The 27,487-nt window shown below is 35.9% G+C and overlaps 1 protein-coding gene and 1 long non-coding RNA gene across 7 annotated transcripts; one reads left to right on the forward strand and one right to left on the reverse strand.

Annotated features, from left to right (window-relative positions):
- Positions 1-63: 63 nt before the first annotated feature.
- On the forward strand, positions 64-27,011 carry LOC135696153 (uncharacterized). Of its 6 annotated transcripts, none has more exons than XR_016144608.1 (5): positions 64-5,196; positions 15,059-15,121; positions 17,752-17,869; positions 22,475-22,512; positions 25,117-27,011. It is a non-coding gene; the product is annotated as an uncharacterized LOC135696153 (long non-coding RNA). The 6 variants fall into 6 exon arrangements; XR_016144611.1 differs by having other exon boundaries at positions 26,194-27,011; XR_016144610.1 differs by lacking the exon at positions 25,117-27,011 and adding an exon at positions 24,208-24,405.
- LOC135696151 (uncharacterized) lies at positions 5,197-6,541 on the reverse strand. Its single transcript, XM_065215436.2, has one exon. The coding sequence runs from the start codon at positions 6,474-6,476 to the stop codon at positions 5,637-5,639; it is 840 nt and encodes a 279-aa protein (XP_065071508.1). The 5' UTR covers positions 6,477-6,541; the 3' UTR covers positions 5,197-5,636.
- Positions 27,012-27,487: the final 476 nt, after the last annotated feature.

Below are 27,487 nucleotides of genomic sequence, written 5' to 3' on the forward strand. Positions count from 1 at the left end.
TTGCTTGGTGAAAGGCGATGAATAGAGTGTGCTGTTTATTTTCCGGCCCTCCCTCTCTCCCGGCCCTCCCTCCCTCTTTTTTTCTCTTGATGCCTCTAATAAAATTTCTCGTACCTTTAGGCATTCCTTTATGCTGTTAGCATTTATTTGGATGCTATTAGGTAGGACTGATGCCATCGGCTGTTAGTGGGGAAAAGAGTCTTTTCTTGTCCATTCCCTCCCCTTTATCAATTAAATTTGGGGGTTATCATTGAAAATTACAAAGTAACCGTTCCTGTTTAAATCAGTGGTAGGTTTAGCGATTTGCGCCGATGCACCAACGGCCCAACTCGCTCTCGATGATGTGGGAACGTAGCCTCATGACTGATTTTCTGATGTCTAGGGCATGATTTCTGAAAGGAGCTTTTTGCCCTTCATTTTGTTGGTATTTTATTCACGAGTTAGAAAATTAAAACAACTTTCTTGAGTGCTCAACAACCACCGCAAGATTTTACACGCGTTCCCATTAGCCGTCTTGAATTACACTTCTAGGTACGGTAAACATTTAGAATCCTCTGAACACCTCAGCAACTCACTTCTCTGGAAGAAGGGTTGTTGAAAAAGGTGATTTAAGATGTTTTAAAAATATCCGCGAATTCTTACTGAATTCTTACTTGTTTTTCTTCTAAGTGTTACATCTTGTTTAATGACATGATGTATTTTCTAACTTGGCTAGCTTGGTTTTTTATTACCCTCGAGCTAATAATATATATTTTAATGGTTATTGATACTTTCTCTAAACCAGACTCTTTATAAACATTCAATAGAAATAAGCAAGCATTTTCTTGAAAGGGGCGTTTTCCGGCTTTCTAGAGGGCGTGGCTTCAACAAATTTCGGGCACACCCATTTCAGCCCCTCCACTTTTAGAGTAGTGCGCGCTCCCTGGTCAGAAATGCCTTTATGGAGGTTTGAAAATCATGAAGTAATAGAATTGTAGGAAAAGAATGAAATAATGATAATACCCATGCAATTAAGCAAAGGTAAAGGAGACCATAAAACTCGTTTAATATGTATCATTTCTCACTATTTATTAATCCCAGACCGTGATTTCTGCCATGTTAATGCTAATTCGTTGACCAATGAAGGACTGGAATTCTAGCTATGCATTTTTTCCATGGAGATATACTCTGTACGACAGACCTCAACGCGATTACATGTCTGAATTTTGCCATGTTCCAATGAGACGACTGATGAACGGCGTTTTTCCTATCTTTCGTGATCAAAACGTAAAACACAATGTTCTTCGGATGTTTCAATTGTTCAATTGTAGAATTCAAATGATGGTAACTGTGTCACTTCTTTTTTACAAGAACACCATCCTCAAAACTGGTGAAAAGTTAAGAGCAAATTAAGAACAAGCTGAAACTGAGCTAATGTTAAATTTGATTTTGAACAATATTGTGAAACCTCCATAAAATATTCCAACTGAAAACGAGGAGGTTTTTGCTATCTAAGAAGTATTTTCGGTGAATTTTCAAATTTGTCTGAAAATAAAGGATTTCTCATTCACTTTGCTGGAAACTATAGCCTGAACAATGATTGATTTCCCATTCCCTGTTAGGTTTTATAACATTTTCTTGGGTAACATTTCCTACGTACCAGCGTTGGTTGAGTCCCTCGATCCCAGGAGTCTCTAGTGCTACCAAATGTGTTATATCTATGCTACTATTCTCAAAGACAATGTTGAGCTAAGGTTAGGGTCATCTCACTCGTCACTGTCTTTCATCTTGAGCAATTAATTGTAGACATGACTTTTACAGTAGATTTGCCAAGGTTTGGTTGACAAACGTGGCGATAGACGACAAACCGATTTGTCATACGCCAAAAATAGATATAAATGCCACAATTGAAACTTTTTGTGCAGATGATAGAATGTATGATTACGTATTTTGAGCAAATGCCTATTTGGTAAATGTAGTTTATTAGGATGAATGACAAAACCTAGATTATTCTCAGTATTGAAGGCCTGATTGCATCTGTATTATTGTGTTGTCAATGAATATCATTCTACGGCTTATAACAATGCTCCTACCAAAAGTTCCCTTGTTATGTGAAACTTTTTTACTGCTATTTTACAGCCCCCAACACTGAGGAGTCAAAAAGAGGAAAATAAGGCAAATTACCTAAACTCCGACTATTTTAAGCATTTCCATTTAATGAATTTGAGTAGCTTATCGGCCAAAGGTTTTAAGCAATTTGAAACAATTCCTTTGTCCTTTAAAAGTTTCTAATGGTAGAACAATATTCTACGAGACTAGGTCTTCAATGGATAAACTTAATGAAGCTTGTTTCTCATTTTGTCTTGAATATTTTTTCATATACAAGTCTGGATTCATATACTTCTGAATTGGCACATAAACAAATTATCAGGCAGTGATATGTTGAATGACAACGAGATATAACCTTATGGTTTCCATAGTAACACATTTGCAAACAGTCTTTGATGAAGCAAAAACAGCCGAAAAGGACTACAAATTTTATATGGAATTCGGCGTTTCTAAAAATTATGTTTTCATTTTATATCATTTTTACATTATGCTTTAGAGTAGAAGACAGCAAGGTGCTCAGCTTAAAGAACAATTGAAAGCTAACACCACGCTAAGATTTCTATGTAATTGTTTCCTATGTAAGTCTATTCCTTAGGGTACTTATTCTGCATAGTGGAAGTTTCTTAAAGTAAAGATCTAAAGCAGTGAAACCAAACTTTAGATGCACAATTGTTTAAGATATGAAAGTATTTTTAACGAAGTTTGATTAAATTATTGCCACGTTAATGAGGTTTCCTGGGTGTTTCATTTCAAATGATATCAAAATCTTGTTTCTATATTTCTGTCTGTTTATTACCAAGTTCGTTTATCACACATTACCGTGACCATCTGCACGTGGTCTTGCATTTGTAATTATGCCCACAGAGATGTTGCCAAGTGCTTAAACTTGAAATAAGATAGTGCCTTTTTCATTATCTTAATTTCTTTGTTTTACAATTTTTTTCGATATGTAGTGCAAACACCACAAAGAAATCATCCTTCAGTTGAGTACCACACGCTCTCTTTGCAAATTGACTAAAAGGGCCATGTGCACGCTCGAACTGTTGATCTGACACCCTTTATGGGCAAAATTCATTGTTATATTTTAAGGACTTCTGATACCCTTTCATTTTATTCCATGTCAAATACTACATATTGAGGTAAAACCTAAGTTGTGACCTCAACTTTTCTGGTTTTTACCAAAAATTTGAATGACATTCATTTACCACATGAAGATTTAATTTCCAATTCGATCTCCCTCGTAAGATTCCGACTTTCCTTGAACAGATCTTTGCACTAATGGTTTAGTTTTGAAAAGAGAAATTAATTTTGATTTTCTGAGATGTAGCTTTTAACTAGATTGTGAGTGAATTTGCAATGCATATAAAAAGATCACATGGAAAGAGATCTATTCATAGGGGCAACATCTATTGAATACAATTCCACTCATTATATTGACGCTCAATCAAACCTTCCAGCGTATGAAAGATGGGCTTCATCTTTTTGTGCTTCTCAATGTCAAACTTTTACACATTACTCCATCATTAGGATACTTTACGCTTTTATGTAAAAAGTCGTGATACCTAGGTGGGGTGCCGGGGGCAGAGAGCAGTATCCTATTTATTTGCGATAAACTGTCTCTTACAAACCCAATTTAAATCTTACAAAAACTTTAATAAGGAAGTTTGATATCACTTTCTAGCTTATGAACTCGAGACTTGGGGGAGGAGTTGCCTAAGCAGGCATGAGGATCGAGCCTACCCAGTCTTCTCCTATGGCAAAAGTAATAAGTCTATAATAAATTGACTCGACGGCATTCAGTAATAAGGGAATCAAGCTTGCTCAAAATTGCAATGTATTGCAAAATGGACCTTTGACATATGTTTGTTTTGTGATATTGATATGCGCAAGGTCTATTTGTGTTCTGGTACATAGATTTTATTTTAAGACAACAAACGCTCTGAATGTCGAATCTAGAGAACAAAAAAATCAACAGGTTCCGTATATACCTGCTATAGACCGGCTAGCGTAAGGTGTATGTGCTTTTGTAAAGGAATAAACGATATTTACATGTATAAAATTGGGCTTGAAATTTATCTTAGAAATCATCTTTTTAATATACCACTAAAACTTGGTTTCTACTTTGAGTTGACACGAGTTAATTTTCATAAGATAATATTTAATGAGCGTTTCCACTATAATATTATTTTTAAATCATGTCAGATCACAGAATTATCTCAAATTAACTCACGCTAACTCAAAGCGGAAACCAAGCTTAAGATGTGTGCTCATTGTTGACAAATCTGTTATCAGTGCTTCTTTTAAAAAAGAGTCATCGAGATAAACATCAAGATAGATTAGAGACATGGGAAAATCATCTTTTCAAAATGAAGAAGTAGCCTACACCTTAAAGAGGTATACTTCACATAGAAAAAAAACTTTTGGATCAAGAAATGGTTTCAATAATTTGAATATGTTTAAAAAACTGATTACAAGAGGGCAGATGCAGAGTCTCTTTCTGTCAGAGACTGTCATCCTGACTTAGGCATGTTGGTGTTTTAAAAACTTCTTAGCTCACGGTCTGACAGGAATACAGGCAAAATCACGCATTTGGCAATAGGGCAAGAATGCCTTCTCATGTTTTCTTTGAAGCAAATATGAATATAGAATAAACCTAAAAAATTAATGGTAACTTTATGGGTGTCTAAGGCCTTTGAAGCAATTGTGGAAGGTATTTTTTTGCTATGCTAAGATTTCCAATGAAGTCTGCTCACATTACGGCTGCCTCTAATAGAGTTCTATCCAAATTCGCTAAGATACTAGCCCCCCTCCCTGATATCTTGGGCGATACGAGCATTAACTGTAGTAGAAAATCGAATTTTGTTTATCTCCTTAAGTTTGTATAGAGAGAGTTCTCCTCTTCTTTAAGCCACTGTCCACGATGTCTCCCGTCTTCTAATTCGTTATATTTCATGTAATTCGTAAAAAAATCAAGTAATTGAATAGTATTTGACAGGGTTTCGTTGATGATCGTCTTTTGATTTTTCTGCACTTTTATTTTACAAGGTATTTTTGCGTAGGTCATGACCAATACCATAAAACACATTCAGAGTCAAGAAAGAAAACAAAGTTCGTGCCTTTATAAATTTATAGTGATAATTCTTTGCGCTAAAATACATTCATTTATCTAAATATTATACAATTCATTTGTCTAGTATATAAATATAATGTTCTATTAAATGGTGCAATTTAAAAATTCATTCGAAATTTGGTTCCTTGTCCATTAAAAAATCTTTGAAGAAAGTGACTTCAACTTGCTTTGCGATAACATCTCCTTGTGAAAGGCATCTCAGCGCGTTCTATGGAGAGAGCAATACATCTTCGGCAATTTCATCTAGGTATCGCAATCAGTGGTAGAACTGATGATCTAAGAGATCTTTCTTGGCTGACTGTATCGAATGCACGATGAATCTTAGCTGGATTGTCGTATCTCTCCCAGAGAAGGAAGCTGTGCTGGCATGGGTGTCAGTTGCAGTATACTGAAGAGAAGTATGCTAGAATGCATTGCGTCAAAGCGAAAACTGACGGAAGACATTCTCAAAAACCGGCATACCTTGTACATCAATCAAGTCTGTTTCGTACATATACTCTTCATGTACCGGACTATCGTTCCCTGGAACCATTTGGTAGTCGTTATCGCTGTACGGTTCTTGTCTGATACATCGCTGTTCTACAGGGCTAGAGTGCCCCTCAGGGATGAAAAGTTCTGATATATCGAGAGATCGGACTAGTTCTTCTCCAGACATGAAGTCGGGGACGATTTCTTCTTCTGATGCTGATGAATATGACGAGGAGATAGATCCCGACCTAGTGTACGAATATGAAGAAACTTCCGAGGTTTCATTTGCTAATCTTTGGTTGCTTTCACTCTGCGATGAAGAGTCTAGCAAATTGTCTACAAGATCGTCAACCATTGCACTAAACCGCTTACATTCATCTAAGTATTGAAGCTCATTTTGTACCTCATTTGTTGCAATCACATTGCGTTTTACAGTATACTGATCTTTTGCCGTAGCGTTCATTTTCTTCCTTGGCGGCACCGTTTTCCGAAGTGCTGCGTCATCCGGGAATGATTCTTCAGTTCGACGTTTCATTGAATTTCTTTGCTTCACTTTGCTTAAAGAAAATTGCTTCTTGGATATTTCTTGTTTCCCTGTCACCGTCTCGGAACCTCTCGTCGTAACTCTAAGTTGTTTCTGTAAAAATCTTCTATGGTTAGTGTTTCTTTTAAAGCAGCCCGGCCTTGCTAGAACATTTTTTACGCTGCTAGAAGCTGTATTCAGGAAACTCAACAGACTTTCCGCTGGAGAACCGCTCTCAGACATTCTTGATGTGCCGTTTTCAATCATATTCTGCACACACGTTTGAAGGTAGAATGATCTCTTGCTAACTACGTTGCCTTGCCGCTTTCAGCTAATGTTCTGCGTTGCTCATTCGCCGCTCATTTATACACGGTCCTTTGTTATGCAAATTAAGTCGCTCGTAAGTTACTGATTTGGCAAGACGTGTTTTAAACAATAGGCTGCAAGTGCGTGAGTATGCAAATAATTGAAAATGGATGACTCTTTCTGTAAATTATTCATAAAGTGCATTGTATAGGCTACTTTCTCTTTTTACGGTCTACACGCTGATACGCCCTCGAAACTCTGATAATCTTCCGCGGCCATACATCATTGATTTTTGGCTTTACTTAGCATTCATTATACCACACCATAAATCTAGGAAAACTACTTTTCACCGTGAGTCCAGCTTATTGTTTTAAAACCGTAACTTAATGAAGTGATGGCTGTGGATCCAAGCACAGTGCTCTAAACACGTGCAAGTTCATTGATAAGTTAAGAATAGAAATTGATAGACTTGAAAAGCGCAAGCAAGTTAAAAAGAATTATTTCTTCATCATCGCCGTCAGTTAATTCTCTCTTTGAATTAGTTCACCCAGAGGGCGGTAGCACTATTTGGATTCTGAGAGGCGCGTAAAAAGCCGTTGCACCGACACCGAGTGGGCCCGTGTATTATAGGGGGAGATGAATGCACAAAATGTGCGGTACTATCCTATGTGCTAGCCGCACGTGTGCATCAATAGTCAGTACATAGCCTAGACACGCGAGTCTGTGTTCTATCGAAGCTAATGTCTACAAGGATAGCGATGAGAGTAAACAAGGAACAAGTCAGTGTAATCCCTTCATTTAGGACATGTTTTGTCATCTTCTTTTAAGGTCACCTTCTAGGCTCGTGCCTTTAAATTTTTTAAGTAAACAATAAGTAAATTGTGGTCCAACGATTTTCTTTTTACAAACTAAACAATTTATTTTTTCGTTTTGACTTTCTGGACATTTTTTATCAAGAACAAAACCTTTCCATTTTTAGTCCGCTTTCGATTAGAGGTTGAACAGAAAGTCGTGCGATTAGAAAGAAACTTTGATTTTGATGAAAGAATTCAACAGAAATTATTTTCCTGATCTCTCTTTAACTAATTTAGCTTAAAATTATGTTTGGATTTTAGTCAGTACATAATCCTTTGAACATTAACTTTGGAAACATTGAATATTTGAATGGTTGTCAAAAAAACAACTGTTAATTTTTGTACAAGAACTTCATTCTCTTTGGTTCAATTTACTCTTTACTGTTAGCTTATTGACTGAAATGTGACGAAAACATATTTCTAAGGCCTTAAAATTTGAAAACAAGGTTATTCCTACCTTCCTCGAAATATCTTTTTATATCAAGATGTTAATTCTATTTAAAAATAAAATTATAGTTGCAGGAAGAAGCTATACACAAACATCTAGTATTAATTGATTAGAACCAATCATGAAAAAATAGCCAATTAGCTACCTATAGAAATCCTTCCCTAGAAATGCAACATATTAACAAGAAAGCAAAGAAGCAAGTAACTTATGATATAGATGATAGACAGGCCCGTCGGAGCCGGGAGGGCTGGGGGGCTGGAGCCCCCCAATAATAGTCAAACTGTAGTATATTTCCTTTATAACAGTGTACTGAATGAGAAGGAAAACAATGGGCAGCACCACCAATATGAATTTCGTTCCGATGGCACTGATAGATGATAAGTGACTTGCTTCTTAAGAAGATAGATTGATGTCACTGAAGACAGTAGAACCACGCTTAGTAATAAAGATAAAAATCAGGGGGGGGGAATATTGTTATGTACAATTAAAGAACTTTCTTTTGGTCAGTTTTCAAATCATGATTGTAATGAGAACGATTATATCAACAAAGTGCTTTCAGTGTTATCACAATGTGTTGGCTTTAACGGGCCTAACCACTCTTTTCCACCCGTCAGATTACTATTACTTTCTTCTTAGAAAGAAATCGATGAGTGACGTAGGGTATTCTATTTGTAACAAGCTATTCCAAGATTAAAGTCATAACCGAAGAGCTCCATGAGTATTCAAAACCAGACAATAATGCACCAAGCTACTATCTGTAGAATGAGTGATATCATCAATAGAGTTTCTAACTGTAATCAGAATCTAGCCATCCAAAGTGATGTGGTTTATTTCCTTTGTTTTTCTTTCTTCTGCGCCATGTAGATTGATTTGGCAAAGCAGAGGGAGATTTCCTTTAGATATAGTTACTGCAGTTAAGACTGGAATATTACTTAAGCCGATGAGTATTTGGAACTCGATTCTCATATGAAATATCAGTTTTTAGTTATGTATTCGCTATTGGTTTAGCAATATCTAGCAATATGTTTTTTAGAAAAATTATAAAAGATGACTTTGATGTACAAACAAAATCTTCAAACAGACCTTTTTGCAGTAATGATTGCGAAGAAAATACTACAAAATTTTTCTAGTTTCAATGTAGAAAAACTCAAAGTGTTTTTAATTTTTCATCGTTGATGCTCTTAATTTTGCCTTTGTGTTTATAACCTGCTTTGAGTTATGAAAGTAAATTTTACAGAAAAACTGCAGTAAGACGATTAACCAGCTAAATCATGACATACTGAGATTTGATTCTGAATAATCAAAAATTGTTAAAATTGTAAAAAATTGTATACCCTTCATGAATTCATTCAAGACAGAACTTAAAGTTTGAAGATGGCACGAAATAGCGGAAACATGGCATACTTAAGTACTTTCCATCCGACACTCTTCAGAGAATAAACGTCGGATAGTGATTGAAAGTAAGCTGAAAATTTATATCAAGTTGTGGATCAAAAGTAACGTGCAAGTAAGAAAAACGTGTTTGATTGGTCATTTTTTAGTGCCATCTTCAAATTTTGCGTAATTTAATGTATCTAATTTATCTAAGTTACAAAAAGTAATTGATCTGATTTCTATGCTTGCAAAATCTTTGGTTGACTTTAAAAACTTCATATTTACTTAAGAATGCATTTAAAACAATCTATTTTTGTTTTAATTTAACTTCATAAAGGTACTGCAAAACAATGGCCTATAAATATTTTGCAATATTAAGAAATCTGACTTAATGAAGAACGTTGTTTACGTAGAAAATATTGTTGCGATAACAATCGCAAGATATGGATACAAAAACAAAGAACTCGTGCAAAGAGCAATAGAAGAAAGATAAGAAATAAAGCACGGAATTAAAAGATAATTTCCTTTTAAGTATTGTTGCTACGTAAATAGGCCACTACTAATTCCATGCGGTCGCTGCTTCTAGCTTAAATTTGTTTATCGAATGACTTCAGCATTAGGTCTTTGAAAACTATGCTGAGTTTAAAAAAGTATGTTAATTCTAAATCCACCTCAAATGTATATGGAAGATCTCTCGTGACAGTATAAACCTGGAATTTTTTCTACCCATCACAGCTATGTGCTCATTTCTACAATTACTTTATTGAGAATTTACTACTAAAATTTTGTTCATTAAAATTTGCAATTAATAACCAAGAAACTTATCTACTTGCTTGCTAGGTGCTCTTTATAAAATTGCCAAAGTTATTAATTTTGACATTGACAATTTTTCGAGTTGATTCTATCACGTTTGAATAAATTATCTGACATTTGTCATTGCTGACACACGAAACGTGACAATTCCCATTTTAAATATTTGAACATATATGAATTGTTATACTTGTTACCCTCAGAGCAACCATAGTAAATAGAGAGAGGACCAGTCTTTCCTTCTATTGACTATGGAGCAACTAAGATATGGTCAGACCATTATACGTGTATGGACATAGAGGGTAAGATAATTAGCAAATATTAGTAACTCATAATTGTTCCTAGCCGTTTTGATGCCTGACGGCTTAACCAGTATGTGTCATTTGCACAAAGTATAATGTTCCTAGGGAATGTTAACAAGATGAGCAGCTCTTGTCTGATATCAGTTTAGTTCAGCAAATCATTAATTACCATGAAAATCCACCACATCTCCACATTTCAGTCCAGCTCTGTTATGGCGATTTCCCTATATGCTCTATCGCCGGTTCCCATGCTAGCTGGGCTGAAGAACAAAAACATCATGCTGATTGATAAAGTCTCCTCACACAATAATCATTGTTACCTTCAAAACGTATTCAATTGTTCATATCAATTGTTCGTCGAGAATTCAAAGCCAAGCAATGCTTGTTTTTCATGCTAAATACATAATGATTAACGAAGGTACAAATGCCGAAGACTAACAAACTAATTGGATTTGTAAGATAGCCGCTACTTATTCAGGCGTTTCTTCTCAAAAAAGAAACTCGAAGCTGACCGCTAAATCTTGTGGGAACGATGCTTAGCTCTTTGAATGTCTTTTTGAGGCAGAGGAAAGTAGCGATATAAGTAGCGATATGAGAAGCGGCATATTCTTTAGCTGCATCTACTTATTCCATAGCGATGAGCACTGCATGAAAATTGTTATACAAATTCTTATATATGATTGCGAGAATTTTTAGCGGTTATTGAGTTGGTGTCACGCTTTATTGATATAGAAAATTAAGCATGATATCTGATACGAAAGTTGACGTAAACCTACCCCATTTTATGTCGATGACACAGTTGCCATGAATTTGAGTGCATCCAATGAAACCAGACCATCTTCATTTCCGACGTAAACATAATTCCCACAGTTATAAACATCTTTTGGTAAATTTCTTACTTTCATTCTGCAATTAATAGTCTAGGAGATTACTTAACTATGTTTGGTGGCGCCCTCTCCATTGCTTGTACAGTTTACCTGATTCTATGGACAAATTGTGGATGCACAAATTCTATCAATCTCACTGTTCAAGAAAATATAAACACTCAATACACCTTATAGCAAAGCAGGCCACAAATCTAGGGACAATTGTGAGTAAGTCTAGTTATGAAAAAAGTGATGGGGTGCAGAATTTTATGCCTCCCAAGCGGAACTGATCTTTGCCATTATTAGAAAGCAAAAAGCAAAGCGGCTGTGCATCCCTTCCTTTAACAAGGGACTACAGTATTTCTTACTTGAATCTATAACTCAATTTTCTATGCTTAAAACAGAATGATTGTGCACTAATGAGGACCCTGCAGTAACAGGAGATTGATATGCCACAGCCCTAAAAAGCCTACTGGATGTTTCCGAAGGAGTGAGGATCTTACACGGTTGATAATTATGGCTCGCCGACCCGTAATTCAGTGGTTATGGCTCTTCTCAGTATTAGAGACAGTAGACGACTTGTTCAGTAATGCTCTGGTATTGAACTAAAGCGCGTATAGCCGATGATAATGAAAAACGCTGGAAATTAGCAGAACAAGTTGGCTTTGTAATTTAATTCCATAATGTTAATATATCAAAGCGATTATGCTTTTCTGATATTGCTCTTAAGATATCAGTCTGTGAAAAGCTATAGTCAAACAGACGACACATTTACTTTAAATTTATGTAATGAACAGTTCAAATTTTTCCCAATTTCTGAAATTGTAGGCTTAGCAGAGAAGGACACTGTTTGAATTGTTCTTGTTTGGACTGATTATTTTCCCTGAAAGCTTATGACAATTACCAAAGCCACTTGGTTTCCGGGACTCGTACAAAGTAGTAGCTTTGGCCAAGCAGATATTCTTTTACGAAATTTGAATCTGTATATTCAAAGAGGAGCCAGAAACTTCGAAAAAGGAAATATCTTAAGTCGAGTAAACGTGTATTTCCATCATTTTTCCTTGTTTTGATTTACACCATCTACGTAGGAAACACCTCCAGCGGATAATTGACAACTGCAGATTCGAAAGGGATAAAAAATTCTTGCGAGCAATTTCCACTTCACCATGGCTGCAGCCGTTGTACTCACCTTCGCACGAGTTGTTTAGCGATTTCTAAAACTGAACCGATTGTGCGACACATTCGGCAATGTTTTCTTTTCTTTGTTATTAACTCCTGCTGATGGATCTCCCTTACATTAAGCATTTTATTCGTAATCTTAATTTGGCGTTGACCTCCAACAGCGTGCAAGGCATGTTTTGGAGGCATTACAACTTTTTAAGCCAATGCCTCTGCTATCCGTAAAATAAACAACATCGATACATATGTTCGGATTTATCAAATAACCTTGTAATTGTGTACGGGAGACTAAAAGCGAAGAGAAATCTTCTAGGTTATATGCAGGCCACAAATCCAATGGTCGTTGTGCTGAAGAAACTGATTAAGAAGTCGAGCCCATGAATAATATATTTGACTTTACATTTACGAGATTTGGATGATTCCAGAAAAGTAAAGTTTCATTATACATATTATTATTTTCAGATAAATGCTTTTAAATTAACAACGCAGAACAGGAAAACCGTTTTTAAGCAGGAAACCGTAGTTAAATTATCCTTAAAAAATTGTTACATTGTAGCGGAGGACGGTTTAAATTGAGAGGAGGGCGGTATAAATCGACAAAAAGTGATTTCTAGCGGTACTAGATTCTCTAGAAATGTTTCCTCTGAAAGCTCTTAAATTCTTTTACATAGTTTACATCGATTTTGTTCACGATTACATGTTTTCCAGTACTAACTTATAAATTTGTAAATAATTTTTTATGATAAACATTATGCATATTATAAATAATTGAAGGGGGAGAACAGCCCCAGGTTCCATATCTGCTACTTTCTTTGCTTTTTCAGTCTCTGTGAATAACTTCCATTATAACATTTTATACATTACCTTGAACATTTGATAGATTCACGTCCTCTCTCTTGGGCCCTTTTTTAGATTTTCCAGGGGCTTAATAGTGATTGCTATTCCTGGCACTTCTTTCAACGTACAATTCAACGTATGAAACCTTACACGATTTTCTGATCAGGTCGCATACTAAAGTGGTTGGAAATTGGCTATAAGGATGGCGAGAATTATGAAAAAGTAAGACGAAGAAAATACGCAAAGAATTGAGCTTGTTCTGTAATTTCCACTGATCTACAAATTAAGAGATTGAGCTAAGAATTGATTCCTAGAGCATTCAATTGCTATTTGAATAAATTTCAATCAACGCACAAAGATAGAATTTGAAGTTTTGTCGCCACACCAGGTGGAAAGACCCAGCGTAGCCTAGTATTTGAGCAATAACTAGTATTTGTTATCAGGAGCGATAAAATTAAGTTTAACCAGCCTAGACTAATGGGATCACCCAAAATGTCCGTGTGCTAGGCTTAATAAAATGTTTCGCTAAGAGTTTTGAAACGACAGATAGCAACTAGGATTCAAAGTTTCCATATAGAATTCATGTAGTCTTAGAGTAAGACCATTTTAGAGAAAACAGAAAGCAAAGAGTTTGAAATGTAACGAGCATACATCTCGGCATTTTGGTCACTGGGTTATTAAAAATCCTAATTGGAGGTTTAAATCGAGGTTCATAGTATGTGTATCCACGCAGTGATGTATTCTGAAGGACAGGTTGTCACTTCATTGACCGGTGAATTCTTTTGCTTTACACTTGAATGAGTCGTTATCTGAAGAAAAAAATCTAATCCTTTAAAAAATTTAAAAAGTTTCTTCAAAAGTTCTAGGGCGGCAGAATGATAGCAGATTTCTAAATGAAGCTACAAAAGTCGGACAGGATTCCAACTCGAAGTCGGACAGTTTTTAGAAACTTTTCAGTGTTTTTAGAAGGCTCAAATTATATTTTTCTTAGAAAATGACTTCAAGATATTTTCAAGCCAGCCTGTCGAAAAAAAGTCCTTAATCTTAGTCTACTGGCTTTCATCGATAAAATTATATGGAAACTTCTACCATTTCCTTAATTAAAGAAGCAGTGATTCCAAACAAAGAAGTTTCTTCAATATTTTGTTCTATAAGCACGCGTTACGAGAGCTAACGAGGTCGAGGCTCGCTCCCGTCGGACAAGGGCAGTGTACACGTTTAATTTCAATATCCACACAAACTTTACTTGTTTGCTTTATTATTCTGTATAACAAACACACACGACTTTGTTTGCCTTCAAATTACGACATACGTCAAAGATGATCGACAACACCTTTCTTATAAGACAATAATGATACAGATTCGTAGCAAGCGTTCGCCCAGGACGTGCAGAAAAAAATTCTCGCAAATGGCAAGGAACCCTTCGTAATTTATAAGCGAAGCAAAGATAAAGGCATTAAAAATCTACGTTACCCAGTGGTACGCTGAGATTTTGAAATGCCAAGGTATAATAGTGTTTTTATTTCAAACAAAGTACACCACCTGGGTCATAAATTATTTATAAGGCTCATCGTTTCGCAATTCGTGGCTACTTCTCACACGTGCAGAATTTCTTTCAAATCAGACGCCTCAATTCTCGTTTGATCGTATCAATCACTCACAGAGATTTTCTGACTCTTATTCCCATGATTTTTGGCTCCGATACCACGTGCAGTTTTATATTTTTCTTCCCATAGTTTGGTCTTTTGTCACGTGAAGATTTTCGTTAGCTAAAAAGCAGAATATGTAGCAAAAATCTCAAGTAAACTTCAAGTAGAATAAATCTTTTCTCAAAATTCATCTCAATTGTTATAATTGTATTAATTTCTTCCAGATTACATCCTGCTAGCAGTGGTCGCGGTATTCTTGATTAGCAAGAAAAGATGGAGATACAAAGGTAGCCAAATTGTTTTGTAAATGCTCAACTAACACTTTGATATACTGTATATTTGATTACATTTTGATGTACTGCATTGAGATGGGAGTCATATGCAGCTAGATCAATTTCCAATTAAGGTATTGCTACCTTAGGCTTTAAATGAGCATTTGAAAAATTCAATGGTCTGAGGAGTCGCTTTTATACAGGGACTTTCAGAAAAAAGGGAGAACGGCAAAAAATAGAATAAGTACATGGAAACAAATTAAAGTTTCTGTCTGGAAATATTCTAAGGTGTAATAGAAAAGAACAAGATCAGATTTATCATGTAAGCGACAAGAGTGTCATTGTGTTCTTTTGATGGATAAAAATAATTGAACTATTTAAAATTTTTTTATATGAACCAGTAAATTTTAGTCCAGGCTGACTTTTCTTAATTTTTTGGAAAATCTGAGGCTGGTTTGTTCTTAATTTGTTCTTAATTAATAGGGTGCAAAAGTGCAAGTGCTAGCTTCTTCGCTCTAGGAAGATGTTCAAGCCTCATTTGCCAACAAAATAAGTGAGACAACCTTCATTTGCCAAAAAGTCTGAATATTCACCGAAAAAGCACCTGCACATGGCTAAAAATCCTCGTTTGTGAGAAAAAACGCTTTTCAAAATTGAATTTTACTGTAGCTCAACCTAAGCTTGTTCTCAATTTGTTTTTTACTTTTGACCAATTTGAGGCTTGTGCTCTTCTAAAATTTTTCCTATAAGAAAGAGTTTAGTTGCAGCAAAACAAAGGGTAAAATCGTCTGTTCAATATGGAGCTAAGTTATAAACTTTATCCGGTTTTAACTTTTCAACACAGGCTTACAATGTTACAATGTTGAAGCTGGTGTAAATCAAGTGAGGCTGATTAGCTAGAAAAGGAAGGATAAATTCCCTATAAACTTTAAATATGATGGAAAGTTTGCAATCATCAATTAAATTTTCTGACAAACCCAGGAAAGCCCATTTTTACAAAGGAAAAACAGGAACACGTTTTTTTGCATTTTTTTATGTTCCAACAAATGGGTTCAAATTTGCTCTGGAGAGCAAACTTTTGCAGCATCAACAATTCTGGTGCATTTTAGTTTTATTGCTTACACTCTTTTTATTAAGAACCAGTAAATTGATCTTCTGGCTGGTTGTACTTAACTTTGAGGCTGAATTGTTCTTTTTTGTTCATAAACTATTGGAGTGTGAGGAGTGCAGTCGCTAGTTATAGTGCTCAGGGGGAGTGTTCAGGCCCCATTTGCTAGCAAAGTAAGCAATCCTTTCTTTATTTTCCGACAAGCTTGAAAATCGACCACAAAAGCACTCATAGACAGGGATGCCATTTGGCCGTGTTGACATTTGGCCAAATTCCTCCATTCTGGCCGTTTTTCAAAGCTGTTGGCCGTCGAAAATTGATTTGGCCGAAAAAGCGAAAGTTGGCCGAATTTTTGCCGCATGTCGAAAGCCACAAAAATATAAAGAAAATTGAAATTGAAAGCAAGTGGGAGCTTTGTAACAAACAGTTTTTGATTACACTATTACTCCACACGATTAGGAAAAATGTAGTTTTTTGTTTATTTTTTGGCGGGCCGAATTGGGCCGCCAACCATTCCAATCATTTGGCAACCCTGCTCATAGATGGCAAAATACTCCTCATTTCTATGGTGGAATTATTTAAAGGGGGCTTCACAACTTTATTCAAAATTATTTTACAGTACCTCAACCTCACCTTGTTCTTGGTTTGTTCTTGATCTTTGACCAATTTTGAGGCTCGCGTTCTTAAAAAAAAGCATGTTAGAGTATAGGAACTTTTGTGTGGAACAGGATAGGAGGAGGGGGTTTATAGGAACAGGCAGGTTTTCCATTGTTTAGAGCAGGAAAGTGATGGGGGGGGGTGGATGTGATTTAATTCAGCAATATACCGTGTTAGAATAGTAAAATGCAACACTTATAAACGATTTCAGGTTAACCTTGTAGTTATTATTCACAAACCATGCTAAGCCTGAAACCATTTCTTCAATGCCTGGTCAACAAGATTCACTTGGAGGAGGACTTGAAGAGCCCTTGGCAATATATATGCAGACGTCCTTCCTTTACAGTGGGTTGAAGGCATTATTTTTATGGAACCATCGATTTTTGTATAATTTTAGATGAAGAGCTCTGAAGGGAAAACCTTAGTTGCTAAAAACTTGGAGGGAGGCCATTGCTCTTTTAGGCTTTTGCCAAATGTCCTCACGTCACTAAATGGTTTATGTAAGTCGAATTCTAGGGGAAGGTCCTTTTCCCCTTAAAAAACTACTTCCTACAGTTAAACTTCACCTTTTATACTACATATGTCAAATTTTGCAATTTTAAACAATCAGTGACCAGTTTAATCGAAAGAAAGAAATTTGCTTCTATTTATGTGGTGATATGTTTTTTTGTTGCAAATTTTCATGGATCAGTTTCAGACGATTCAATAGCATACTCAATACAGACAATCATTGTTTCACTTACATGGTTCCTGATATTTTCTCAGTAGACTGCTTATCATTCTTTGATATGATGCTCAAATGAAGGATAACTGATCGAGTGTTGCCCTTTTCATGTCAAACTGCCCCATCCTGTTCTATTGTCATCTAATCTTGCTTTAGTGAGAAAATCTGACAAGCTGGGGAGACGTTTTAGAAGATATGTTGTGATTTGGACATTCCTGGATGAGAGACGAAGTGAATATTAGAAGAAAATCAGAAGGAAAATGTTAAAGACGAGGTGTGTATCCAAGGACGTAGCTAGCGGGGGTAGAGGGGAGTTTAACACCTCACAAAAACTTCATGAATTCGTCGGTAAATCTTCAGTTTGTCTACAAAATCCTTTCTTTGTCGGCAAATTCGTTTACCAATGAGTGATAAAGCACCTAAGTTCTTCTCCATCTATGTCTTCGTCGGTAAATTTTTCTATTGATGACTCTCCACCCCCTAATCTGGAAGGCCAGGCCAAGATCAAACAACAGGTTTCTTAGGGACTTGTCTAAGAAGCAAAATGATTTTGCGATTTTTGTGAAGTGATAAGCCCCACAGTTTAAGAAAAAGCCTGACGAACCAAATGAAAAAAATCACTAGAAATTAAGCTTGAATTTGATCGAAGAAAGAAGCCGTTTCTATGTTATGTTCTGCAATAACTGGGCTAAATATTCAGAAACAAAAAGGTTGCTGAAAAACTAAACCATGAAAGTACATTTGACTCTTGAAAAAGTTAATTTGAAATATACACACTGTTTTTCTAAGCACGCATAGCTCAAATATAACTTAAGCATGTGACGATGAAGAATAGTGTGATTAAAACAACGTTTGTCATAGCTTTTGACAAAACACGTTGCGTGTGTGCCACATTCGCTTGTTCATGCGCACAAAACTCGTCGACCGCATTCAAACAATGTGGATTTCCAATTCTTAAGAATTGCGTTTTCTCACTTCTAAGTTTTTTTCTATTTGAAAGAAACACTTATCTTTCTTTTCTATGAGATCAATCTTTCTTCCATACAGATATCGAATCTCTTTTTGAAAATGTTTATGTTGCGTTAAAGAAACTGCGTAGTATAGGTGATATTACTAGGTAAAAAACGTCAGTGAAGTTACGCGAAGAAGGAGAGAAGACAAAAGTTTAAGGCTGTGTCTTTTCGTTAACATGGTGAAAGTCTGGAACACTTGACAGACAGTGTTGACAATTCCCACCCAACCTCTTCTTCCTGTACCATATTGACATATTTTATGTCAAACTCCTTGTGCCCAAGCTTTGAGTTAGTGGGAGGAGTGGGTGCTAGATATTGTACTATGTATGAAGCCAGCCGTCTCAAAGCCAACGCCATACTCCCTCTACTTTTTTGCAAAGCAAGTAGTTTTAAAGCTGCAGTAAAAGAGCAAAGAAGCCTCGCCCCCTACTTTTGCTAGCCTTGGCCCTCTACTTTTGCTAGCCTTGGCTGCCCCTCTTTCAAATTCGTGGCGTGGGCCCTGCGTCTCCTATCTGGCCCCTATTTTTAGAGAAGTCCTGAATCACAGCGTAATTTTCTGCCTCCAATGAAATATTGTCTTCAAAGTTTGATTTGGGAAGGAAACCCTTTGGTTTATTTAGTGAGATGTATGTATATCAAGAATAATAATATATTCATGGTGGAATTTAAAAAAATTTATATTGATGCACTTATCGAAATTCTGTCATGGAAAAAATGCAGCATATATATGAAAAAATGATATAAAACATGTGTTTATCAACGAGTGCTTTTATGAACATAATGGTGATAAGAAATAATTATTAACAAAATCACAAATGAGTCTCCACGTCGTCCTTTGAATTCCACCAAAAAATACAAGTGAGACAAAGGAAAGAAAACGACAGATTAGACAACAATGTCAGACTCGAGATTGGATATAGAAACTTTTTGTGTTGAAACCTGTGTTTTCATGGGGATAATAAAAGAAGTTAAAAGAAGTTTATTAATCATTCTTTTGACTGCTATAAGTTGAATGTCTAAAAAGAGTTCAATAAAAAATGGTTTATTTAAACTAAATGATTGGTCGATAATGGGGATGGAGAAGATCTTTTCCAGCACACCTGTGATGTTGTGAAAATTATGTGAAGAGAATTTAGCACCGGGTATTTTACAGATATCAAAATTTTTACCATCAACATGATATACCCTAAGGGGTTGCATAATGGGTTTTTCTTGATAAATTCTTTACAGGATTTTCCTGGTTTTTTTAACAAACGCGCTATCAAGAATATTTAGTTGCGCTGCAGGATGATGTTGAGTATTTGCATATTTTTTATAATAGCTATTTGTACACCGAATGTACATTGGCCCTCATTAAGGAACAGGTTATGTTTCATTTTGAATTTAAAGATTTGGTTGAAAGTTTTTTGTTTTATGTGAAAAGCTTTTGCCTAGAAAACTCTAGAAATCGTGTAATCAATTAATCACTTGCTAGAAAGATTCTGTTATTGGACCAGGACTCTTGTCAGTGTTAGCCAAAGCACGATTAAAATTTTATTCTTTGAATCAAAGCATATTCTGATTCTATTGTCATAATATTGTTTGATTTATACCATAACTGGTAAATCACACTTGATTTATAACACATACATTTCTTCAAATTGAAAAAAATTCTTACGTTTAAATTTACTTGGTTGTTGAAAAGAACTTCTCAGCAAAACATGATTTGGTCTAAGAAATATTCTCAAATGAACAAGATGCCTTTTCAGATTCAACATAAATCATGCAGTTGGTGATGATTTTCTGAATGAAGGGTTGGTTTTTGAATGAACAGTGAATTGTAGTTTTCAAACTACAGTCCCCTCGAAGCATCGCTAGATATAATGCCCTTCTAAAAATAGGTTTTAATGCTTAAAACAGTTAAATTAGTTTCAGTTTAATATCTTAAAAATTCAACTATATACAATTAATCAATTACATTAATTCAAGACTACACACAATACAAATAAACACAAACCTAAAACAGAGCAAATTGAAAAACGACACAAAGCAATAATAACATACATATCAAATTGTATGAAGGGGAAATTGTATGAAGGGGAGATTGTTAAGAAGGTACTTTCTCAGTAGCTGGGCTAATCAAGGAGAGAGCACTCCCTTTTCTAAGGTTGAATATTTATTTAAGTGCTCCTCCTTTTTGTTGCACAACCATCAGTTCCATAGAGCAGCACAGGCCTGGTATTGTAAAGTAAAAACTCATTCATCGTTGTTTTTCTTATCATGTGGCTCTCCTTCCACCGTCATCCACAAAAGCAATGTTGCCTTCTGTTACCCCCTTCAGCATTTGATCATTGTCAAAGGTACTTGATGCTTCCCACTTGCTGAAGTTCCTTAGCAGGAGTTTTTCAACATTGATCTCAGACTTTCTCTTCCAAATATTCTCTGCCATTCACAAAATGTTACCTGCAGCTCGCCTTCTGGACCAATCATCGATGCTACATCGTAGTCAAAACCATGTCCTATTGTAAGTATTTTATACCCTTGAACATCAATGTATCCAATCGGTAGAAGTTGCTTTTCAGCCAAATTTCTGGAAATGTTTTGTTTGATTACACGATGCCTTTGTCAAGAACAAATAAGGTACATCATTAAGCTTATGACTTGCTCTATGAGAACATATGATTTTGTTTTAAAATTGCTGTGTAAAATAGTGTTTACGTTTTTTTGGGCCTCCCTAATCCCCCCTCCACTAATGACGTTCAGAAGCATCATTGCTATGCAGTTTATTGTAAAGAAAACTAAAATTATACTGAAGTAAGAAGACTATCATAATGAAAATTCTCTATCACAAATTGTCAGTAACAATTCTTATATAGATCCACATTCTTCATGTGTCGCCTTCTTCATTATTTAATTCATATCCCCCTTCAATATTTCTGTAATGTGATCTCCAAAGCTTGTCGTCTTCTTCTTCTTTTTCTTTTTTAACCTTGCTTTCTTCTTGCTCCATTTTATCTTATCTCTCCTTCTCTGAATTTCACCGTCCATATTTTGCATTGACTCGTTGCTCTAAATTGAAGTGTCAATTGTTTCTTCATCTAAATAGAATTAACTTACAAACTTAAAGCCTTGAATCTAAAATACAGTATACGTTATGGTAGGAAGCAAGCTGTGTAAGGTAAAAAGATATAAAGTTACTGTATGTAGGTCTTTACAGAACACTACATACCCATTACACAAAGCTATACACATTTTCATAGTAGAAAAGGGAGGTCATAAACTATCGTTTTAAAACCCCTTCACCCTCTGTTTTTTGAATTTGTCGCCTTAAGCCCTTGGTCACTGTGAGCCGACTACTGTTTCAATACCTTTGCAACCCCAGTGCATATTTGAAATGAACGGGTTTATGGGGAGTTTAAGCAAATGCTTTTGAGATTCACACATTACATTTTGATCCATCTAATTCGGGACTGTTGTGAAGACACTTCAAAACTTGTCTCTGTTTTTTCAAACAATTGACAAGCAATTCCTATCATTTGATAGTAAATGTCTAAACGTAGAAGAGCTTATCTCAAGCATGGCATGGCTTAGTCTTTCTGCCTACGTATGGTTTGTCAGTCTATATTACACTGCTCCATATAAACGAAATTAGATGAATTATTCGACAAATTTAGCAGGATGGTCATCGTCGTCCTTGTAATCAGGTAAAGAAACATTTCCTTTAACACAAGCATGAAAACAAAAAGAACCTGAATTTATTTTCTTGAAAAGATAATGAACAGATACAATGGATCCACAAACTGTTTAGTCTTTTAAATATTATTTATTCATCTTCTGTTAATAAAGGTAACTGACTATTACTTTACGAGTATCATCATTTATTTCAGGAGAAAGAAAAGACCATTCACGAATTTTACTTGATGAGGTGAGTGTCAATCGATATAAATAAAAGCTTTCTATCTAATTATGCCTGGTGATTTCATTGTTATGGTAGCGAAACCCACGTGTATAGAAGTCCAGTAGACATACGGAGACAGCCAGTGACTGGAAGGGAAGCTATAAAATGAGTAGGAAAATCGGAAAAATACAGATCGTTATCATTTTAATCTTGAGGGTGGGACTAGGAGGGCAAGTTTTAAACGTGGCATTGTTCAAGTGTCTAACAACCTTCCGGCTAAATCAATACTTCATTGTCACAGGCATTAAGACCAACCTAGGTTACTCACAAACCTGGCTGCAGTAAAACTGCCTTTTTACATAAGATACTATATGCTGTCTCCATCCCTCCCCCATGTTCCATTATAACGGTTTCGTGTGGTGGGCTAATGATAATACATTTTCCATTGGTCAGTGTTCTGTAATAGCCCAGCTTACAAAAAGCAAAAAAGTTATAGCAAAAAATGCAAGAACTCTTTATATTAAGTACACGTGAGTCATCGTACAGATTTTTGTAGCGGCCACAGTTAGTTGACTTATTGAGTCACGGGAATATAGTCTTTTGTGAAGGAACTTAGAAATTTGCCAGTGCTGCTAGTTTCTAAATTGTTCATGAAATTTAAAACTCGAAGATACTTAAGTTAATAAATTATTTGGTAGCAGTCAACAGATAAGCGTAAGAATGGGAAATCGACTGTAATTTTGTTAAGTTTAACTCTAAGTTGCATCCCGCTAAAACTTGACATCCGGCTGTGTTTGTGTTATAATGCGTATAGTTGCTTTTCATTAGTAAAGGACACGATTTCATCTAAAATGTAGGTTTATGTTATAATTTTTGCTAAGCTGAGGATCCTGGAGATTCATCAGGCAGCTCTTAAAGTTGTTTAGCTGGTCAGCAGCGACAGTTCATTCTTTTCTATAAAAACAAAAGTTAAGAACAAATTAAGGACAAGCTGAGCCTGAGCTTCTGCAAAATGCAATTTTGAACAACGTTTTATCTCACAAACGAGGAATTTTAGCCATGTGTGGGTGCTTTTTTTGGTGAAACTTTTCGGCAAATAAAGCCTGTCTCACTCACTTTATTGGCAAATGAGGCCTGAACACCTCCATTGTCCGAAAGCGCTAGCAATCGCACTGCCTACATTCTTTTAATTTAAGAAAAAGTAAAGAACAATCCAGCCTCAGATTTTCGAATAAAAAGAACAGTCGGTCTGAACTTAGATTTACTGGTTCTTATAAAAGAAGAGTGTGTTGAGTTTCTATTGAGTGCTTTAGTTGGGAAAAACGAATGTATGACTTCAATCCATCTATGAATAGTTTAAGATCTGTTTATCTGTTTTAAATTTGGTTGTACTTGAAGTACTTGAAGTGTAATTTGAAATGTGGTTTCTTCTTGCTTGTGATTTCTTCTATTATTCTCGCCATTTTGGACACTTTTAACAATGCGTATCCTTCTTTCATCCTACTTTCTTTAAATAAAAAGATGCAAAATTCGAACTAGTGTTGCCAAGGCCCATAGGGGGAGGGGTGTCTATACATAATAAAATCCTTCGTTGGCAAACACTGATGCCCCCCCAATAGTTCTACCCTTCCTACGGTACTGCCTGTCGTGATGATTCTAATTGCATCGTTTATGGTCCTAAACGGGTTCTAAACAGTTTCCCTTTATTTTTTAACATTGTAGATGTTTGGATAAGAGCTTTCAAATGCTAAGAAGTACAGACTCAAGAGAATCATTGGCACTCCCTGAATGGTTAATATGCATAAAAAAGCTGTTGATTTGACTTCAAAGCCGGCGGGAAAATTCTTCTTGAGAAAAGTTACTTAAAATAGGAATTTTGAATGTGTCTAATTTCTCTCGCTAACTGTAAAGTCAGAAAAACCTGGACCCTGGGACAAATTTTAGAGTGTTGTTGCTGACCTTGATGGTAAAACTGTAAAAATATTATTTGTAACCCCAGTTTTTGAGATAAAGGCTTTTTTTTACTCGAATAACAGAAATTCAAAACAGTTACGAAAGAAGCAAATTCATTGTGCAATAAAAGAAACCCCATTCTACCCAGGGCTGTCTCTAGCTACTGTGTTAAGGCGAGGAAGGGAAGGGGGACTCAGACCCAATTTTCCGACATAAGCGGGTGAGCAATCCTTTCATTACCAAAAAGTTTGGAAATTTGGTGACGAAGCACCCTTATATGGCAAAACTCCCCCTAGCCCTCACCGAAGCGGCGACCCTGACTCTACCTGTCCTTCACATCATTATCTCTCTTTTCTCTTTCATTTTCATGTTTAATCTTTAGATTTTTCAACAACACGAAATTCTGTTTAATTGTGCTAATTTCCTCTTAAAAGACGACGTGAGCAAATGATGGCAGAGGTATATTTCCGCACCATAACCACATACGGAAATAAACCTATGACCGCCCCAGTTCATCGTGAAGATCTCTAGAAAATGATCCTTCTAGAAGATCTCCGACACCATTACCATAGGCTACACTCGTTATTCGATTTGGATCCAACTCTTTCTTTTTTCTGCTGACTTTAAATACAGCAAAAATTTTTTTTCATAATAATTATAATAATGATATCTTTTCAGCAACAAAGGCGTTGTTATCAACAGCAACAAGGGCTTGCCAACAACAACACAGGTATTGCCAATAGAGGTTTGAAAGTAATTTCAGAACAAGAATAAATTCTACAGTTTGTAGTAAATGTAGGGGCTAAGGCTAACCAGTGGCGTAACGCAGTTTGAGGCACCTTAGTTCGATAACCAAGGGCCCCCGACCAAAAGGGGCACCTAGATTGTTTTCGTATCCACGTTTTTTACGCTTCGCTCAAGTTCAACCGTTTTAAAAAAACTTTTTAGAAACAAATCCTCTAGTTAATGAGAAAAATTATCATTTTCACATCTTGCTATTGTGTTTGACATGCTCTAGACTCTTGGATGGGACTATTTTGCAGTCCATTAATTGGGGCCGTGTCTCTGTTTTTCGTTAGGGCTCCCGGTGGCTCCATTACGTCACTGGGGATAACGCTTAGTAAAGTTGAATATGGATTGTCCAGCATTAGAATATTGTGTGATAGTAAGAAGTGCTATCATTAAAGTAATACCAAGAAAAAATTATAAAACTAAAAACAGTTTTCAAACGAAATTTTTCATTTCAATATTTGTCAAAATACGAAACATGACTAGACTTTCCTTTATTTGAAACATGACCAGACTTTTCTAGACTTTTACAACAAAGCGATTGTCTGGGGTCGTTTTCAAAGATAAAAGAGTTTTGCATATATTGTAGATGATTTATGCCTCTCTAATCTGAAAACGTTTTCATAAAAATTATCTCTCTCTACTTCAACTGACTTCTAGATGAATCATTTTATGCCTCTGAGTCAATATGTTGTTCATATTGTTTGCTGGTAAGACACGTGAATCTTTACTGCCCTTCGTATTATGCTTTGTTCGTTAATCGTGTCATTACTTCTGATTCATCAGCCACATTTTCCTGCGTTGTTGCTGAACTCACAGAAGTCCTAGTTTTAGAAATGCAGTTGCCAATAAAACAGTTTTCTCTTCAGAGTGCTTTCAAATGGTCTCCCTAACTTAATTTCTCTTTATGAAGAGAAGATACAGTTTTGAAAACTGCATTGAATAATTTTTGATTTTCTTTTACAGAGAAAATACTGTCATCGTAATCTTTTCGTTGATTGACTGAAGCAGTACCCTGGGACAAGTAAGCTCAGGGCGTAAATACTTACTCTTTGCAGTGAGCTCTAGAAAATTGATTCATTCTACAAATAATCATTCATTTCAAATGCTCTCTGCCCTAAAATTCTTCTAGTCTTATGAGGTGACACCCTTAACCCCCGAAGGAAAGAAAATATTACCTAACAACAGAGCTGTTTCGTGTCTGAAAACACTGAATGTCAATTATTTGGATTCCTACGTTAAATGAAGGATTAACTGACGACAATGCATTGGAGTTCGCATTCAGATGAAGTATGATTATTTCTTAATGGCAGCGTAAGGCATTGTCATTTTCCAACCATTAAAGGAAAGTGATTGCAGCAGGCAAGCAATTCGTACTGACATCTCCGCGCAATAAATGCACACGCAAACTGCATAAACCCCGACTTATTGTTGTCAATATCCGCAGATGGACAAACAATGTACACATTCCTCTCGCGTTTCTATAGCTACGTGGAATTTTAAAAAAATATTACAAAGACGTAGGCTGCTAATGTGTTTGGTATAAAATATTTGATTGCATGTGTATGACATTGTACAGCTAAATATTGACATTAGCGTTGTTCTTGACTAAAAAATATACAGACCTCATGCCCTTCAACCCCAGACACACCCCAGGTGCCAGTGCTTTAAATAAAAAAGAATTTTAATTAAAAAGAAATGGAAAAATCGTCCCTTTTTTCCCCCTATCTTTGTTACAGGCAAGGACCGAGATACTGGGGACGGGGGTCTTGACCCCCAACAAACATGAATGCCTCCCAACAAACATAAATAGAATAAGTAAACTACTTTTATTTTGTAAATATTGCTGTTGTTTCACTTATTCATCACGGCTTGCCACTCCCCCCCCCCCCAACAAAAAGAAAGTTGTATCTTGGTCTTTGGTTACAGGAGACACTTGCCTCCAGGGTACTGTAGACTATATACCGACAACTAGTGCACAACATTTACATGAATGCTTACTATAACTTTCAATTCTTACTCCACTTCACTGTTTCAATATCTGTTACAAACAAATTACGGTACTGTTGTTAGTTATCAAAGTTGGATCGTCTAGAGCAGTAACTTTGAGTCCAAGTCATAAGACTTGCCGGAGCTCAGCATTTTTTGAGGCTTCAGCAGAGTTGGCTGGGGGACGACAAACATTAAGAAAATTGATGTATTAATAGAAATATTAATGTGTAGGCTTCATCATTCTTACGCCCAAAAAAGAGAAAGGCAG

This window comes from Rhopilema esculentum, chromosome 14, assembly GCF_057945365.1.
Source record: "Rhopilema esculentum isolate cy_ngs chromosome 14, ASM5794536v1, whole genome shotgun sequence".
Taxonomy (NCBI): Eukaryota; Metazoa; Cnidaria; class Scyphozoa; order Rhizostomeae; family Rhizostomatidae; genus Rhopilema; species Rhopilema esculentum.

Excerpts from the sequence above, each read along its gene's own strand:
- LOC135696151 (XM_065215436.2), bottom strand. The coding sequence starts at position 6,476 with ATGATTGAAAACGGCACATCAAGAATGTCTGAGAGCGGTTCTCCAGCG.